The sequence below is a fragment of the Corapipo altera genome, unplaced genomic scaffold, assembly GCF_003945725.1.
Source record: "Corapipo altera isolate COAL_440 unplaced genomic scaffold, ASM394572v1 78, whole genome shotgun sequence".
Classification (NCBI taxonomy): domain Eukaryota; kingdom Metazoa; phylum Chordata; class Aves; order Passeriformes; family Pipridae; genus Corapipo; species Corapipo altera.
The window spans coordinates 8,619,532-8,638,930 of NW_020884904.1; the positions used below are offsets into that span (position 1 = coordinate 8,619,532).

The 19,399-nt window shown below is 39.6% G+C and overlaps 1 protein-coding gene across 2 annotated transcripts in view; it reads left to right on the plus strand.

The window, feature by feature from the left end:
• Positions 1-19,399, plus strand: part of MOB2 (MOB kinase activator 2) — a 113,565-nt gene that overhangs the window by 19,531 nt on the left and 74,635 nt on the right. Inside the window, exon 1 of one of the 2 annotated variants that reach the window (XM_027651241.1) lies at positions 3,847-4,130. The exons of the other annotated variant lie outside the window; for it this stretch is intronic. Within the exon in view, the coding sequence (XP_027507042.1) occupies positions 4,081-4,130 (50 nt within the window). The 5' untranslated portion in view covers positions 3,847-4,080. Of the gene's footprint in view, positions 1-3,846; positions 4,131-19,399 lie in introns of those variants that run through there. 2 annotated transcript variants of the gene reach the window in all.

Sequence of the window (19,399 nt, forward strand, 5' to 3'; positions counted from 1 at the left end):
GTGACTCAGTTCACGCTTAAAATTTCTGATTTTGTGCACTTTTCCGCAGTAATATTTGTGCTTCCAGGATGCAAGGGGCCATGTGTTAATACACTTGTTACAGGACCAAGCATGCTGTGCTCAGGCATAGTGCTTTAGAGGTCTCCAGAGTATTGTGAAATGCAGCCATGTAGGTTTATCAGGAGCAGCTGGTTTTGTTCTGTGGATGGATCCATTTGGGGGGAGGGGGGAGTGTGCTGGTGGCTTTTAGAGATTAGCTGGTGACAGTTTTGCTTGGGAAGTGTACCAAGTTTTAGCAGGGCTACTGTAAGAGAGATAGGAGCTGGAAAGGGACAGTGAAAAAACACAAGCTCTACTGATCTTTTTGTGTCAGAAGAAGCCTTCAGGATTTGGTTATCTGCATGTGGGTCTAACTGCAGCCTTGATTAGAGGAGTGTGTAATACTTCCTACTGAAATAAAGATCTGGCTGAGCTGTTGGACACACAAGGCCTAGATGAGGCATCAGAGCAGCTGTGTCCTTGTGCAGGCGAGAGGGAGGCTGTCCGGTTTATTGGATCTTGTCAGATCATGGCAGTGCATGCTTCTTAAATCCCTCGGGGTAGGGAGGGAGTGTCGAAGCAGGGGTGGCTTATTTTAGGTAAACAGATTTAGACAGCATTCCATTTTCTTGTTCCTTTCCCACTGAGAAATGCGGGAACATCTCATGGAAGGGTAACGTTTGGTCTTCAAAATGTTCTCGTCCAGCCTTGTGGTGTTTTGTGGGCAGGAGCTGCGTGGCAGGTACGAGCTGGGCAAGGGGCCTGCAGCAGCTCAGTTAGTTTTGGTACCTTTTGTTTAACTTCAGGAAGTGGTGGATGAGTGTTTGCTTTTAATGCTATTCCCACTCTCCTGCTTCTCCTCTCATTCTTTTTCCTAAGCTTATATTGATTCAGCATTGACAGTAAGCATTTGCTGAACTTACTGCTTCCTTTTGTATTAAAGTATAACTGTGATTTTTTCATAGTGAAAGAGCAGTGGAAGATTTTTGTGATTAATTCTTGGCTGTTGGAACTTCATGTATTTGGAGGAACTGAGAGGGGTTTTGTAGGATCTTCAGCATTCTTGTAGTCTGTAATAAAGTTATTGCTATGCTCAGGTCTTCTACCTATTTTTAATATATGAAGCAAATGCTTACTTAGCTCTCCAACTGAACAGAAGGGACCTGAGAATAATGCCTTTCAAACAAGTACCATATTCTGATTGATTATCCTTATCTTGGGCGGGACAACCTTGCTCCTGCATGTCAGAGTGTAGTTCTGTACCATCTCTTGCTGTGCTTAGAGAACTTCTGGGTACTACCCAGGAATGGATTCTTCTTTCTTGGAGAGGAAGGTCCCTTGTCTTTTGCAGCTTAGGACCAGCAGATATAGTACTGATTTGAGAAGTGGGAGAATGATAGATATATTTTGGGATTGTAAATTAGACATAAGAGACAAGTCAGTAAATAAAATCTCTTCAAAGGAAAACATGCAACGTTTGAATTGCAGAGGAGACATAGAACAGCTGTGCTGTACATGAGTAAGAACTTGTTCTGTGTGTGAGTGCCTGTGAGTGTATGGCTGTGACAGTCAACTTGGTGTCCAGAGTTATACAACTGGAGGTCTTAATCTTGTATTGTAAGCTTTTAAGTAGCATTTTTCACTCCCTCAGAGCAGAGTCATATGAAAAGGCTGATTTAGGCTGTGGTGCCACTGAGGAAAAGGAGGATGGGATTTTCCTGAATCAGTTCTGCCACTACCGGAATATTGCTGCTTGGTTAGTTTGTCATCTTTAGGAGACTGAGAGATGCTGCACCAACAATTTGTGTCTGCATTCAGTGAGTGGGGGACAAGAACTCTGTGAGATGAGGAAGAGAGTTAATGGGGCCAGAAAGATACAAACATGCCTTTTCATGTTGATAATAACAAACCGATTGCAATTTTAGAAAACAGTAAGGAATATGTTACATATGGCTGAATAGTCCCAGATATAAACACAAAACTTAGACGTTTTGGAAGTAGAAGATCGCTAAATGAAGAGGCTGATAGCACTTGGGTGATTCTTTAACAAAAAACTTCATTGAAAAATTTGAAAGAAATATTTTGAACAAGTGATGTGTGTGGATTTGAGCACTTAGGAGAGAGATGCTACATCCAACTCTCACCTGTTTTCTAAAATCAAGGCTTATGAAGTCCTGTAGTTTCATTGTAAACTCGAAAGTTGTTTTTTTTTTCCCCTCCTCACTGTAGCGCTTTAGTCAGTGTAATTGGGAACATTTTACAATAGTAATGAACTTGGCAAGAGACGAGCCCTTTGCCTGCTGCCAGAGTAAAGCAAATAAACAAATAAGGAAAACAAAAGAAGATCCCTCCCTGTCCCCTCTGCGGGTTGCAGGAGCGGCTGGCACCGCTGGCTATGCTGGCGGAAGGGTGGAATGTCCTGCCGTGCATTCCACGCAGATGGCCTGGACCCCAGCCACCCCAGCAGAGCAGAAAATACCATGCTTTCAGCCTTGCCACTTGTGATTTAATTGGAACTGAAGCAAACTTTAAAAAATAGTACATCGTCAATTAAAACTGTTTTTCTGTGCTTCCAAAAATTACACAAGGCTTCGCTCAGGAGAAGCTGAATTCTTCCATCATACAAACATTACTAGGATCTTCATCTTAAGGATAATATCTGTTCTTTTTGGGATACCTTGCCACTAAGAAAGTCACAGTATCCCCATCTGAACAGACCACAGCCATCACCTGAAGAGAGTAATTTTTCTGTATTCCGCACTTCTGGTTCTCAGCAAAATACTGGCCTTCTGCTTTCAAAAATGGTGACATAATGCTTCCCATGTTGCAAATACTACTACTGTTGTTCAGGAGCATTTGGATCTGCTGGTTGTATATACATATGTGTGTATATATATATATATATATATATAGTTGTGATGATAAATACTGACTCCTGATACAACAAAAGGAAATACACCTTGTAGTACTCTTGCAGAAACTTGTGCTCTCAAACTCTGAACTGGGTTCTGAGTATTTTATCTGTTAAGACTGACTGCAAAAGAAATGTGCTGGTTCTTGCAAGACCAAGTACTGATCTGAGCTTACCTTGCAGTTTGTCTGTAGCACTGGCTACAATAACAGCTTACCACTAATCACATCTGCAGGTAGCATGAGAGAGGAATGGTGCTCTTTTCCTGTAGCTTACCTATTGTTTGGTCAGTCACCATTAAGGAAGCAAAGGACTATTACCTTAACTAAAGGATGCAATAATGATGCTTTGTAGTTATTTATCAGGCAAAATCTGACACCATTAGGGAAGTAGAACACCCTATTCTTAATTGAAGGATGTGATAATGAAGCTTTGTAGCTGTTTAGTAGACAAAATCTGTGATTAGTGTCACGTATTGTTTTAGAATGTCGAGAAGGAATAGCTAATGTTTGTGGGATGAAATAATTTTAGAACATGGAAAACTATTTCACCTAATTCTGCAGTGAAGTCTTTGCACTGTGGAGCACAGACTGGTGGTTCAGTGCTTCCTGATGTTTGGTAAGAAATCGTTTGTCACAACTGATAGAAGTAAAAAAGCTGGAGTATGGTTTCCACTAAGCATTTAATGATGGGGAGGACAGTGCTGTTTAGAAAACTTAAGTCCAAGTGGTCTGTTTACACAAAATATTTCAAGAATGCTATGCAAATCCATATATTAGAATAACAAAGCACAGATCAGATCGTCCCCTTGAGGCCAGTGGCAGTTGAGGGCCAGTGCCACCTCACAGCCATCGACAGCCTTGTGAAACCCGGAAGCACCCAGTGTGCAGGTACCTACCGTCTGCATGTCCCCACGACAGGAGTGCAGAGGGAAGGGTGAAACTCCGATATTTTTGGGCTTGCAACTTTGCAACTGTGGCCTGCTGTATGAATTCATGGGGATTATGCAGCTGTGAAAGAACACAACTGCAAACTGGAGGTATTTCCTTGTGATGAGAACAGCCAGCAGCTGTTGGATGAGTGTCTTTTGTTGGCCTACCAGAGTTTGAGCCAAGTTTGAGTATTGCAAGATGGACTTTTTCAAAAAGTTTGTGTTGCACCGGAGCATTTTTATGTGCAGGTGAGTGCATGGTAGTTACCTCTGCATTATTTTCAGACTGAAGATGAAAATGCAGCAAAGAGCTCCAAAACCAGCAGTGTATTGTAAGATTTGGTGTGTTGCTTTTCCAGGGTTTATATTTCAACCTACAGCTCTTAAATTCCTGCTTATAGCATTTTACAAACCTTCACAAGATGGTTGTACAGATCAGTTTGCTTCACTTTTCCATGAACATTGTTTAATGGTACAAGTTCCATGCTAATGTTGGCTATGACTGTGCTAGGCCTCTAATTTACTATGAAATGTTTTTCACTCAGTTTAACATTGCTTTCAGATACAAACAAGAGGACAAATTACTTGCAGTACCAGATAAACATGTACTTGGCTGTCTGATGAAAAACTCTTTCTTTTTTTTTAATCTGTGTATATTTCATAATGTCTGTTGTTCTAAAATGTCCAAAAACAATTACCAAAAACAAATCAATGATGGATGATAATTATAAGAGAAATGTACTGCCTGGAGCCGCTTATTTGAATATCGCCTTCCTGCTAACTACAATTAGAGAGAAAGGATTACATTAACCACTCCAAAAGGACAGCAATCCCTGTTGTAACAAGCCATGTAGCTTTCCCCACTGATTTCAGCATCCCTTGGCCTGCTCAGTCAAGCTCAGGAGAGAAACTTGAGAGTACACTGTACATTGCGTTGTGAATTGCTATTTCTTCGTTAGCCAGAGTTCTTCACCAGGATTTATAATTGTGGTGCTGTGGATTCTGTTAACTAATTAATTTTAGGTTCTGTTTAGTTTAGCAGTTCTTCTCGATGATGAAACAGTTTTTCATGCCTGAGTTACTTGGTGGAACATCTGTGCACCTACTCTACCAAGGCCTTCCAGGAGGAAACAGTCTCTGAGCTCCAAGTGGGGGTGGCACCCACTGAGCAGGTGAAGCTGCTGCTGCCACTCGGGCAAGCTTCATCCAGCAGGCCATGGAAGACCAGTGCCAGGGGTGCTGTCTGATTACTTAAGGGTTATCCTCAAGGAATAGAGGTTTTTCAGCTTTTTGTGTGTCAATTTAGCAATGTATTTCTCAGCGCTGGAAAATCTCTGAACTTTGCTTTTAAGGGTAAAATAGAGCAACGTACTGTCCGTAAACACAAATGCACCAACATGCACTGCTGCAGTTACTACGAAAGAAGAGCCCGTGTGTGAGGGCACATGATATCCCATTTAGTTAAGGGCTGGGAGGTGCTTGTGCACAAGTACCACATGTATTTGAGAGAACTTAGGCTGATCCAAAATATACCCCAGTTTTAAAAAATGTCTTGCATAATAAAGTTTACTGGTTCTTTTTTTTTTTTTGCAAACGGATGGTCTAAGTTCTTGAAATAACTTGTTCATGTGAATAAATGAAAGAGAGAGTATTTCACAACAACATTTCCATCAGGGCTTTCTTATAAGTGTAAAATAAGAAGTAACAAAGTAACCTCAAATATGAAAGTGCAGGTTGCCTCTTTAAACCCTGTTCTTAAATAACTGAGAATAGAAAAAAAAATAGTTCATATTCAAAACATATACAGTCTCCACAGTAATTTCTGAAGCTGCTAAACCCTCAGGTCAAGAAATGAGAAGGTGAGATGTAGAGTAATATTGCTAAAAGAGAAGGATGCCATGCTTTTCACTGCTGCTAATGTGTGCTCTTCCAACCCCCCATCCCCAGTGGCTCCTTGGTTGCCTTTAGGTATTGTAATACACCGGGGCCAGTACTATGAAAGAGAAATGGAGAACACTGTTGATGCCAGAGCACTCCCTGACTGCAGGTGACTGGGGATTTGCAGAGTAGGAAACGATGCAGACCAGAACCCCAGCAATCTGTTGTTGGGGAAATACTGACTAAGAAAAAGTAATAAAGTATTTTATAGAATATTGGATGGTATTTGACTACTTTGTTCAGCATAACAAAAAACCCCAAACAAACCAAAAAACGACAAACACCTGGTGTTCCTGGAAGTTGTTGAATTCATGGTTATAGAGCCTGAATCAGGTATAAAGCAGACATCGCATAGGTGGCAGAACATACAGTCTGCATTTGGTTATGATGAACATCTTCCATAACCTATCACAGAGACACGAAGGAGAAAAGTTATAGCTCTCCACCTTCACTGAGTTCTCAAAGAACCATTTCTGATGAGGATGATAAAATATCTCTAAACTTGCTCCTTGCAATTAAGTCCCCTTGTATTTCCAGCTTGGGTAAGGGAGAGAATTCTGCTGTGTCCGTATTGTTATAAATATTTGCTAGGAGAATTTACTAAGAAATGCTGGTGAGCATGGAATGAAATACTTTTCTTAGAAATTAAGCTGCTCTTGATGTGACTAACTGGATTTCAAGTTTTCTTGCTATCATTACAGAGGGCTTGTTTAGGACTCTAACAGAGATGGATTTTTATTTTTAATTTGGCCATTAGCATGCCAGGTGACTTCAGATACATCTCTCCAGCTCATTTGTCTTTCACTTCCCATTTTTAAAATGGTAACTTTCAGGTAACTCATGGAAATCTGCTGATAAAATTAATTTTTGAAAACTCACATATGGTTATATCCTTGAGATATTTAGTCTGCATCTTATTAAGCTGATAAGAAGACTGAAACATTGGTAAATATGATAAATATCTAGATAGGCTGAGGGACAAATGGAATTTTTTGTTTATTTTTTTTCTTCGGGATGACTTTTGTATCAACAGAGGCTGTGGTACCACAAGATGCAGCACACCTTGAACGTTAGGGAAGTGTTGCTACTGGTAGCTCCAGACTGTGGTTGAATTTCACTGTGTCTTCCCTCCCCAGTGCATGACTGGGCTACATTGGTTGCAGGTTTTTTTCAGTTGGTCAGTATGGACAATAGTTATCTACATGAGCTTTGCTCTCACTTGTTGATTTTGGAGGAACTTTGTGGGTGTTGGTTCTACAGAGATTATTAGCACAGCACCTAAGGGATGGCTGATAACCTACATTTGCTGTTGTAGCAGCGCTGCCCTAGGCCTGAAGAAGGAGCAGTAGTCAGGAAAATAACTTAGTTTTCATTTGCTAGAAAGAATCTCGCAAATCACATTAAAAATACGTTTAAAATATATTTTTTTTTTATTCGGTGTACATGTCACACTCTTCAGTCTAACAGAGAATTTTTTGCTTGGGTAATTGCCTCATTTGCAGGAACAACATTGTGCAGAGTAATGAAGAATCCTGGAACTCTAGATCCTAGCGAAATGAAAAAATTAACAGCAAACCATTTGAAGAAACAAGCTTGACATTTCTGTACCATACAGATGTATTTATGTGGGTTTCTGAAGAATTGTATTTTGTAAATGAAATATTTTCCCTGAAATAGCAAAAATGACTTCTTCTTTTTCCTAAGCGACACTGTCAAAAAATGCTTATATTTTGATTAACCGGATAATAAGAAATAACTGTACTATTGTAGCCCATAAAATAAGTGATAGTGAGGATGGTGTTTTGAAACATAATGATTTCAATTCAGCTTGGCTTGTTTATATATTTTAAAAAGTAAGCAAGAGTTGGCAATAAAGCTACTGTTATATTTTGTTTCTAAGTTATCTGTGCAACGCTATCAGGAATTTAAGATACAGCTGGCATTACAATAAGCAGAGAGAGTTCTGGCAGCATTTACAGTTGAGAGCTGTAAACAGTATTTTGAGTACTTCACTTTTCAGGGTTGATAAATCTCCTTGCACTACATTTTCAAGGGAGCCTCTGAAAAAGGCAGTGATGCAGCAGGTTTGTCAGAGAGGCATACTTTACCATCCTGGTACATCCTGAGTTTTTTTTGCTTAGGGTATCTCCAGACCTGAGTCAGAGGGAAGGAAATGTGACACTCAGGCCCTGTGGCTTCAGCTTAGATTTCCATCTACTTTGTTGCTCAGGTTTTGAGTTTCTTATTGTTGCTTTACTGTGGTAACATGATAACTATGGACACATTTTTCACTAATAATTTTTCCACAGTAGTTGGGATGGCTTGTCTGAGAAGAGGGATGTAACAGCAAACACCATATTTAAAATTAGTTTGTCACTTGTGTTTAGTTGTGGTCGGAAAACATAGTATCCTGATTTTCATTAAAAACCTTCTTACCTTCACTCTCAACTTTTAAATCTGCAATGCATTTACCTCTTAGATAATACATGATTTAAATGTGTTGTTCATGAGTGAGCATTTCCAAGGGTGATTTCCCTCTGCTGTGGACTACTACATCTTCACAAACAGTTTTTGCAGTCCCCGAGAAGATAATTATTTGAAAAATTCCAGTATTTAAAGAAGTGATTTGGGACTGAACTTTATTTAAGAGGAATGCCACCACTAATATTAAGGATCTGAAAAATAAATTCATCTCTTCCTGACCTGTAGATGAACTAGGCTTCAGTTTTTTCATTTAAAGCCATCTTTCTGCTGTCAAGTAAGAATGCCACCTGATGTACAGGGTGCTTCTCATCAGACTGTGAGATTCACATTCTGTGAGAGAACCAAGACCTCTGTGAAGGGGAAACTCTTCTCTCGCTGCTGCGCTGTGTTTAAGCTGCTGCCCTAAACTGACAGCACTGCAGAGCTGGTGGAGCTTCTTAAGTTTAGCAAGTTATAAATGGTATTCATAACGACCTTGGGAGGTGGGTATGGTGTGTCCCAGGCATACACAGAGGAGATGGAGGGTGTTGTGCTTTGGGTCTCTTAGTGGCATATTTCCCAAGGAACTTTGTGCGGCCTCAAGCAAATCAAGAAGATACATGTTTACATGAGGGATGATGCTGCTTCTATCGCAAGTATAATTCTGGAAGTGTAATGAGAATGAGAGGAAGTGGAGGACTTCCTGCATTAGTTTTTGTGGCTGTGTGAAGGGGCTGTCTAAATTGCAACTCTATTGCACAACTGAAAAAAGTTACGTTAGGCTCAGATAAGTCTCTTGAGATGTGAACTAATATATCTCTTTGTGCTGCGTGAATCGTGGTCAGATTTTATTAACCTGGAAGTCAGAACAACAGTAATAATGACTGAATATGCTACTTGCCTCTGTGTTTTACCTTGAGTCAATTACTTTCCCACGAAATGCATTAGTGCTAGAATATGTCTTTAAAATACTATTCACGCCATTGGGAAAAACTTCCACAGTAAACTAAGTATTTAGCATGTAAGTAAAGGGGCTGTGTAAGTTGGGAGAAAGAAAACAGTCATGGGGGACCTTTAACACAGTGGTGATATATCCCTCTTATAGGTCTCTAGGCAAGAGAGGGAGAAAACCTAAATGGGAAGGGATTAATTTTGTTTGGGAAAAAGCTCAGGATGTATGTGGTGTGCTGGAGGGAAGATGGTTTCTTAAATTCCTTTCTGAAACATCCAAACTACTTTTAACTAATTACTAGATTTTGGGTTGTGCTTAATGCTGTGCTGAGTGAGACTACCTGATAAATGATTGTATTTGACTCCTGCACTATGGATTTACAAACCAAATTGATGAAATGTTATTGAATGTATTTTATTTATTGTCATTTCGGCGATGGCTATTAAAATGTTAATCATGTTTATTTGTTCAATATTTGTTTTATAATATCTTTACAATGGCTTTAGTGAGTGTTTTTTCTATTTATTCAATGTACAGTGTTAGTTTCTTTTTCAACTTTTAATTTTGCATGTATGATTTTTTTTTTTTAATTAACATCTAGGACCTTGATGAACTTTACTGGAGGGTTGAAGGGTGATTTTGAGGCCAGTGAGACATTTAGTTAAGGTGCAAGAAGAAGTGAAGACAATTTCTCTTCTGCCTTTGACTTCTGTGCTTTCGTGGGGGTGTGGTTTTGTACACTGTACATGATACATAGGAGAAGTGCTTTCGAAAGTACCTGTTTTGAAAAGTGCTTTTTTCATATCTGTGGATGAGAAGGATTAGTGTGCTGGTCAGCTGGTCAGTGAGAGAGCTTTCCGAAAAGAGTGCGGCGTGCCAGATTTAATTAGCTCAACCTTGCTGGCTGACACTGGGGTTTTTTGGGTGGTCGTAACGATCACTCAAATAATTTCCAGAATCAAATATACTTTAGCCATGGGGGGAAGTGGGGGAAGTGGGGGGAACCATAGGTGAAAATAGCTTGTTGTATCTGGGTGTTTTTTATCAGAGAAAAGAACACTTTCTGAAAATCAACTTGATTTTCCTGTCATTGTGCTCTGCTGCAGGTGTGTATATCCTGTATTAAACCAGGCAAACTAGAACAGTCCTGGTTCCCAGCAACCCAAAGGGTGTGTGTTTGCTTTTGATAACTGCAGTATGCTTAAAATCACATATTTGAAGGTAATTGAGGAGTCCTGTATTTTCACTGCAGAATAAGATGGATTATGTCATCTGTTAAGGATATAATGCTGACGTTGCCAATTAGCTCGACACAAAAGGTTTTATGATGAGATACTGATCTTGTGGTTCAGGTTACTGTAGAAAAAACAGAACTCTCTAAAGCAGAGACTAAAGACAAGAATGGCACTCACAGTATAAAAGCTGGTCCATTATGTAACATTAGGATGAAAAGCAGCAAGGAGACGCTGAATTTCCAGAGTCCAGGTGCTGCTCTGTGTGCAGTGCTGTACATAATGCAGTAAATAATATAAATGTGCATTTAGAAGAAAGACTGAACATTGTTTTTCATACTCATTGCAGGCCACATATGTTTACCTTTTTTGTGTGTGTTGATGTCTTTCTCAACAGTTTTACTCAGAGAATCAAAACATGGTTTTACTTTCCTTTAAAAGGAAACTAAGTTCGCTGTCAGTTCTTCTTTGTCTGCCTTTAGTTATTTTATCAATATAGGTGTGAAAGTACAAAACATAAACTAGTCTGCCTGTTCAACTGCATGTGCTATAAATCTTCTCTAGCATTGGGCAAGGACATTTCAGAGTATGTTGATCTCCTCAAACTTTATAAAAAAGATCTCAAAGGTCAGAGTGAGCATGCTAATTAAGAACAAAAGTGTTTTCTTTATGTATGTTCTTATATCAATAAATTAAGAAATACCTTCCATTACTTTTATTATAATTTCTATGTATTGCATGAATATTACTTTCCCAGGAAGTGACTGAAACTCCCAGTTAGTATTTTGTCCAGATCCTTTTATTTAGGAAGCTTGTTCTGATTGGCTATTTTAAATTGTAGTCGTAAGTGTTGTCACAGTATTACAAACAAGGGCTCAGGTTTTTTTGACTATTTTAAATTGTAGTCGTCAAGTTTTGTCACAGTATTACAAACAAGGGCTCAGTTTTTTTAACTGCTTACCCTCCTTTGCTGGAATGGTATGGAATTCCTCCTTTGTTTGTAGTTGAGAGCTGCAGACACCATAAGCATAACTGTACTTTGCATGAAACCTCAGACCAGGAATATCAGTCAGGTACTGGCAACAGAATTATCTGATGTCTTTGGTTACTAAAGATATAAAAATAATGTAACACATAGAAAGACTTGTCAATAAGTCTTATTGTAATCTGTCCTTGCAGACCACACTTCTAAGTTGACTTCCTTTCAAATGTGCAGAACAGGCCTACATGGATTAAAGGTCATGGTATGTGCATTGCTGTCAGAGGGCATCGTGATGGCAAATTGATGCATTTTGTTCCATGCCCTCAGCCTCTATGGGTTGTAATTTCTGTGAAAGGTGGAGATGAATAAACTTGTCTCATTTTATTATTGTGAGGTGAAACAGGCGTGAATTTCTCATGGTTCTGAGCTTTCTGCCCAGTTCTTGTACTCTGGGTGAATTATCTGCCTAGAACACTCTTCCTGTAATCACACCATTTGCATGTAGTTCTCTAACACAGCTGGGCAGTCTGAGTCCAGGCTTATTTTTTATGTAGTTTTGCTGTTTTAACTATTCACCATGGAGAGGATGTGCTGAAAAGTGCATTTGGAATATGCTTCTGTGGACAGACAGGTCTGTCCTGTCGTTCATTGAAGGGATCTTTGGAATGTAATGAATTTTTACTCTGTAGGATGACAAATCTAACTGAAGTTGTGGATTTAAAAAAAAAATATATATGTGAGTTCCTGCTAGCCCTTTGATGTGATGGATGCTTTTCTCATGCTTGCAGACTGAGTGGTTCAGCAGGCACAGTATCTCCCCACCAAAGAAACTAAGCCTGTGGCAGGTGAAGTAAGAGAATGATAAAGCACAGTGGGCTGCCAAGCAGAAAGATACTGTCGTGATGGCAAAGCGTGTGGCAGCACTGGGGCTTTCAGAGAGATAATTGAGCTGTGACGCTTTTGATTTCTATGGAAGAAATTGCTAGAAATGTGATACAGTTTTATCTCAACAAGGCTGACTTGGACTAGGCTAGGTGTGTTGTTGCTTCTACTGTTGCAGGAAGAATTTGACTGCATCTCTTTTTTTAAAGTGTATATATAGCCTTTCCTCAAAAAAACCCAAACCTACAACCAGTTTACAAAAGGTGCATCTTTTCTCAGCTTCAGTGTGTTCCTTCAGTTGTGTGGTGATGAGGTTACATAAGTTAAACTGGGTCTGTCTACTCCTGAATGCAGTGACTAGTGCTCCAAGTAAACTAATCCAAACCACTGCGTCCGAGACGGTGTGCAGAAGTGTAGCTGAAGCACTGTAGGGGGCAAAGGAGATTATTCAGTAAAAAATGGTAGTTTGAGTAGCCTTTTTAATAGGTTCATATGGGGGCCAGAGTGAGAACAGCGGCTTTGAAACTTTTATGTATTGTATTAGGTGTCAATTTTAGACTAAGCTTTGATTTCATGAAAAGTAATAGCCAAAGTGTAATTTACACAAGGGATTTTCACATGCCAGTGACAACAGGTACTTTTTCTTTGGAATGCCATTTTTTTAAGGTCTTCAACATTATTAATACACAAACAGGTTTTTAGCCTTCTGTCCTTACATAGTATTTTATTATTAGCAATTTTGGTTCTGCTCCGTAAACTATAAAAGTTCATATACACTTCTACCTTTTGGAATAAAGACTGTGTGAGTGAGTTGTTTATTTTTTTACATAAAGTCTTGATAGTTTTATCTAAAAGACTACAGTGGGTAAAGGTGAAGTAAATTGTTTCAGGTTATGTGCTCAAGTATATTTAAGCTCTTCTGTTGATTTTAAAATCTATTAATAAATTAAATGTTTTGTTCTGCTGTATCTGTGCTCTTTTTTTGGTAACAGCCATCAACAGTGAAAATTACAGAGGACTTCATGGAGGCTGTGAACATTTTTCATGCCATAAAAGGCTGCTTTTGTTGTTGTTTTTTTTTTTTTAGCTAAAGGAGGTAACCAGGATATTAACTGAACAACCTAGGATGTGTTATTTTATTTAAAAGAGAGAACCTATTCTCCACAGAAGCTTTGTGTAAAGTCACAGGTCATTCAGAGTTGGAGCTCAGAGAACAGGAAGAATAAAATATTGAGTGTAATTTAAAACAAGCACCTGTTTTTAGCATACAGATTCGAAGGGTACCATGCGGCAACAGGTCAGACACGCTTCCCCTTGTCAGCTGAATAATCACTTTTTATTTTTTTCCGATATGATCATTGCTGAGAAATGAAACTGAGACCGGCCTGTGGGTTGCGGTGAGTGACATGACTGTCCTGCCTTTCCGGGGCAGGGGACTGAGCGGGCAGCGGGCTCCCTCTGCAGCTCTGGGGAGGAGGCCGGTGCTCTCTGCTGAGCTCGGGTGTTCTGCATGATTTAGAGAGAATGGAGTCAGCCTCCAGCTACGGGCGCTTGTTTAAGTGCTTACAGTGTCCTCGCAGTGACTTTGAAAATCTTCTGGCAACTGCTGCCAGCGGGGGATGCGGGGCTGAGATCTGGCTGGTCCAGCTCGTGCCTGTCAGAAAGGTGATTGTGCTTCTGAAGTGATGCACTTTCCTCTGTTTTGAGTGGCACGTTTACGGTTTTTTTCTACATGTTCAGGTACTGTGCATTCAACCAGTTTAAACTTTGTGCTCCTTACTGTTCTGAGCAAACGTATTGTTCAGCCAAATTTCATCTATGTTGCTAAAAGCACTGCACTTTCAGATTGGGTACAGTATTTCAGTCAGTATTCAGACTTTCAGAGTGTTATGAATGTCTAAGTCTCAGTGAAGCAACTGACTGAAAATAGAAACGTTGCAAGGTTAAATCAGAGAAAGTAAGGTGATTACTGTTAGTAATCAGTTATTAATTATGATAGTTTTATGAATTCCAAGTATCGAATAGACATGGATATGTGTTCTTTAAGTATCTTGTGTTTACTGTGCAAAAGAACATCTCACAACACTGTTGTATGACTGCTGTACTGTAGGTGTTCTTTTTAAATTTTCTTTTTTATCTATTTCCTTTTACATTGCTAAAAACATGAGCTGTATTTGTAGTGCTTTAGTGCAGCAGCATTTTGATTTCTGGAGTCTATATGTGTTGTCATGGTGTTACAGTATATAAAGTTGGAAACATCTTTGTAGCCCTTGTGGGGAAGAAGCAACATAAAAAAACCACGGTAAGACCAAACCCTGGATATTGTAAAGGTTTAAAGGGAAACAGGAAAAACGAGGTATGTATATGATGCAGAAGTTGCTGGTTTTCCCGTGCAGGCTCTTTCAGCAGAGGGCAGTACTGGCTCGGTTGGCTTTAATGTCCCCAGGCTGCACAGTCATAGACAGCAGTGTGTGGGGGCCAAGCTGGTCTCAGTACAAGTTTTTAGGAATGGCCGAATGTGGGAATTCAGTTGAGTGAGTTTGTAATAGGTGGCTGGAGGAGGATTGTGAATAGCTTTTGAAATACCTGTGTGAAATTACAGTCAATCTAGTATCACAGGATGATGTTCTGTTAGTCACTTATCCATTCTTGATGGCAGGGTTGCTGTATTCCTTGATTGTCTGCTCCTCATCCAGATGAATCTGTCTGTGATTCCCTGTTTTCCTGCTTACAAAGAGAGTAAGCCTTGTGCACAGGAGCCACCAAATGAGATGAAAGCAATGTCTCCTCTGGACTACTGCATTTGCTATCAGCTGATTCAATGCAGGATAATTATTCCATTGCCACAAAATAAAACAGCTTTTCATAGAATCATTCAGGTCAGAAAAGACTTCCAAGATCAATGAGTACAACCTTCATCTGATGACCACCTTGTCAACTAAACCACAGCACTTAGTGCCACGTCCAGTCATTCCTTGAACACCTCCAGGGATGGTGACTCCACTTCCCTGGGCAGCCCATTCCAATGCCTAACAGCCCTTTCCATGAAGAAATTCTTCCTAATATCTCACCAGAACCCCTCCTGGTGCAGCTTGAGGCTGTTCTCTCATCCTGTCACCTGCTATCTGGGAGAAGAGGCCAACCCCCACCTGGCTGCAACATCCTTTCAGGTGGTTTTAGAGAGCAGCGAAGTTACCCCTGAGCCTCCTTTTCTCCAGGCTAAACATCCCCATGTCCTTCATCCACCCCTCATAGACTTAGCTCTCTAGCCCTTCACCAGCTTTGTAGTCCTTCCCTCCAACACTTCAAAGTCTTTTTTGAAGTGAGGGGCCCAGAACTGGACACAGGACTCGAGGTGTGACCATTTATTTTCATTTTATTGGTAATCCCCCACTGCTTGTTTTTCTGCTGGGGTAGAATGCATTTAAGAGGTTATCTTACTGTGTGACTGATGACAAAGTGTCAATATCAAACATATCATTAATTGTAAGCTTGGTTTGAAGTCCTTTGCCCCTGGAGCCTATTGGAATATTCTAGGCATCTTCCACAAGGTGGAGCTTTAAGGCTCTGCAGCTGGGATTTTTTTCCCTCTTGACTAATAAGCAGAAGGATGAATGGAGTTTATGAAATCTCAGGAGTTTATGAAATCTCATAAAACAGGTATAAAATGACTGTTTTAATGCTTTTCAAGAAAGCAAGTAAGTTTTAGAAAAAGCAACAGACTCGAGAGGTATTTTGGACTCTGTAATATGTCTGAGTCACTGGAATTAATGTTGTGAAAGAGAAAAGGAAGGATTGGAAAAAATAGTTCTCATTACTTATTTATTATTTTGGTATTACTGTTTCTTTGCTTCCAAACTGACTTGAAAGGTAGGCAGAACTAGATAGAGAAAAGCATTATCAAAATACCTGCTAAGTCTTCATTTATTGGGAGGAGATTTTTTTTTTACTTTAAGCAGTCCTACCCTAAGAGAAGAGGAGGAAACTTTAGATAACAGCTATTGTGATAGATTTAAAAAAAGGCAGAAAGCCTATTTCTTTCTTTTGTGCAGCTGTCTTTTCAAGAATGAGCTCTGAATGCCCTTTCTCTAGAGGAGTACCTTTTTCTGTTTTGCACTCTGCCTGCCAGAAGTTGCATCTTGCTGAATTCTGGAAAAGCTCTGCTGGTGTTTCAGGCTGTGTTTCACTAATCAGTTATCTTGGGCTTCCCATGTTTCTTTGAGCATCTGAACTGTGTTTTACTCCATTGCCATCTTGTCGGAAATCCCCTGCCGGTAATTTTGTTGGAATGGAATTCATCATCTGCTCACTGCGCTGCTGCTGGTAAGACAATTTTATACATTAACTAGCACAGACATGTGTGGACATGAGCTGGTACTGTGCATACAGAAGCTGGGAAAGAGTTTAGCTGGAGAAGGGGAAGGAGAACTGGATGGGGGGTAACAGCAGAGAGGGAGAAACCAAAACCTTGAGTGTCTTTCTTGTCCAGCTTTCCTGCCTTGAGCTAGCCTTTTCTGGTAACAAATGTTAGTTATCTATTTTTGCCACATGTCTTTGTATGAAACAAACCTTAAGGACAGAAGCAGTTTACTGAACACTTGTTACAAGTGCTCTTTCCCTCTTACCTGTCTTCTGTAAACTATGTTACTCTCAATGTATTTAGACCAAGAGACTTTATTAGTACTTTCTACAGGGTCTGTCTTGACTTGAGTTGCAGTTGAAGTTGTGAAACATTTTTTCACAGTGAATTCTGTTGTTTATTTAATTCTTTGCAGGTGGTGTGTTAGTATGCAAGAAATGAGAAATTAGTTATGATTTTTCATTCTGTGTTTCAGGAGTCTGCCTAGGTTAAGAACTGGGACCCTTAAGAACTTGAAACAGAAACTGCATGTCAGGAATCTACTTTCTCCCTTTCTAATGCTGTTAGAGCTCTATCTGATGGTCCTTTCCAGTTTTAGACACAGAAAATAGCATATGGCAAATGCAATAAAAACCAGATGTACTTTATGCCTAATTACAGTGAGTTAAGAACCTCTGTGGACAGAGTGACTGGAACTGATTTCTAGACTTTGTGTAGGCCGGTGGCTGAACTATTCTGTAACTCTTTTGCATCTTGCTGGATCTGCTGCAGACCCAAGTTTAAGCTTCAGTTTTCTGCAGATGCTGTCGCAGTCTTGACATGTTAAGAACTGTCTAATTATTTTTTTCTCTTGGTTCCACTTCTTTTTTTTCTTTTTTTCAGGTGTCCTTGTCATTTAGTATGTTCATTTGACACTGGCTGAGCAGATATATTTGTTCATATGGAGGATGTGGGGGGCCATTTGGACACTTTGAAGAAGAGCCCTACTCTGTAATATAATGTTGGGTTTGATTTCTGAGCCACAGCCTCAGAACAGACATTTGACTTGTGAAAAAATAAAGTAACGTGAGTAGGGTGATGGAGTGAGCTTGAAATCATGAAGTTTGGGGTTTTTTTTCCCCAGGTATTACTTGACATGTGGTTGTTTATGGGCAGGAATCCTTGCCCTTCTTTCCCACTGCTTCTCCCAGTGTAAATGTCCAGTTTCCAAGGATTCTAAGTATTTCACCCCTTCTATTTCTTAGCAATAGCAGAAAATACCTTTCTTTTCTGAAAACAGCAGCAGTATCAATTGCTTAAAAATATGTAGATGCAAGCTTTTGCATAACCCATAGTTTTGTAACAGCAATTGGTTCTATAGCAATCAGTTCTAAACTCCAATGGCTGTCTGTGGAGTTGGATAAAGAATTACTCATTTTCTATTCACAGAAACAGTGATTTTGACAGGGTGTTTCAGGGTGAGTAGAGGTAATAAAGCCAAGGATGTTGAGGGTATATTTACTAGGGGTAGATACTTTTTTATATTACATGAGCCAATGCCCTATTGACAAAAACACCCCAAGGACACAGTTTAGAGACATTCGTCTGGTAACAGAATACAGTCAACTCAGAGCAAAGATTTTCTTATCACTTATTAGCCAAAAGCTTGTAGTTGCTTTATTTAAACAAACTTCAGTATGAAGATGTCAAAATAGCAGCCTAAACCAGATGCTTCCAGAGAATACACAAGGAAAAGGGGCTAAATGTGGCTTAATCATCCTTAGAGAATGATATAGGCAGTTGGTGACTATTTAGTTGGATTCCCTTATGGTCCCTTTTCACTGTAAGTCCTATTTTCAGAATAGAATGGGAAAGAAATCCAGTGGAGCCATTTATTTAGTGTCAAATTAGTGTGAAAAATCCCTGTGCAGCTTAGAAAGAGAGAAGGGAGATAAAATGAGTTTTTAGGATGATAGTGGAAAATGTCATTACTGGGAGAATGGATGCTATAATATAGTTGCCTGTGGCTTCAGTATCTTGTTTTTTTTTGAGTTTACTAGTCCACAGGGTTGGTGTCCTATGTTCTGTATGATTATCTTGCATTATTTTCATGTTCCTGGTGGACCTAGATGCTCACAAAACTGAGATTAGCAATATGAACTTTATCCTTTTGTTCCTGCTCTTCTTGCACTCTTGTCCTGGGCTATGATGCAGTTGCTATTATAGAGTTTTTTCTGCTGAGTTCCAAGATGCTGAGATTAAAGGAGAATGGTCATTGCACATTAAATGCTAGACTGATTGTAGCTTTAAAACCAGAATTGAAAACAGGTACGTGGAAGTAATGCTTAAGTTCTAATACAGCAAACTCTTGTTTCCTCCTATCTTGCCAAAAGTAATCAGTGCAAAATTATTTGTCTATTTACTTGCCCCTAAGGCTATTACAGCTTAGCTGTAACTATTGGACCAGGCATGTGCACTTCCTATCCTACTTTAAAAGCAACAACATCTAGAAATTCACAGCTAAAGCAGTCATCATCTCCATTAATCATAATATGTGTTCATTCATATTTGTTATTTTGCTCCGTGGGTGTATCCTGATAGATGATTGTCTTCCCAGGTGTCAGGGCAGTCACTGTTTTCTCTACTTTCCCTCAGCTACCTGGGCCTTCTTTGGGTATTTAAATTCTGGGGTTTTTTGGGGTTTTTTTTCTAGGTTTTCTTCAAAGCATG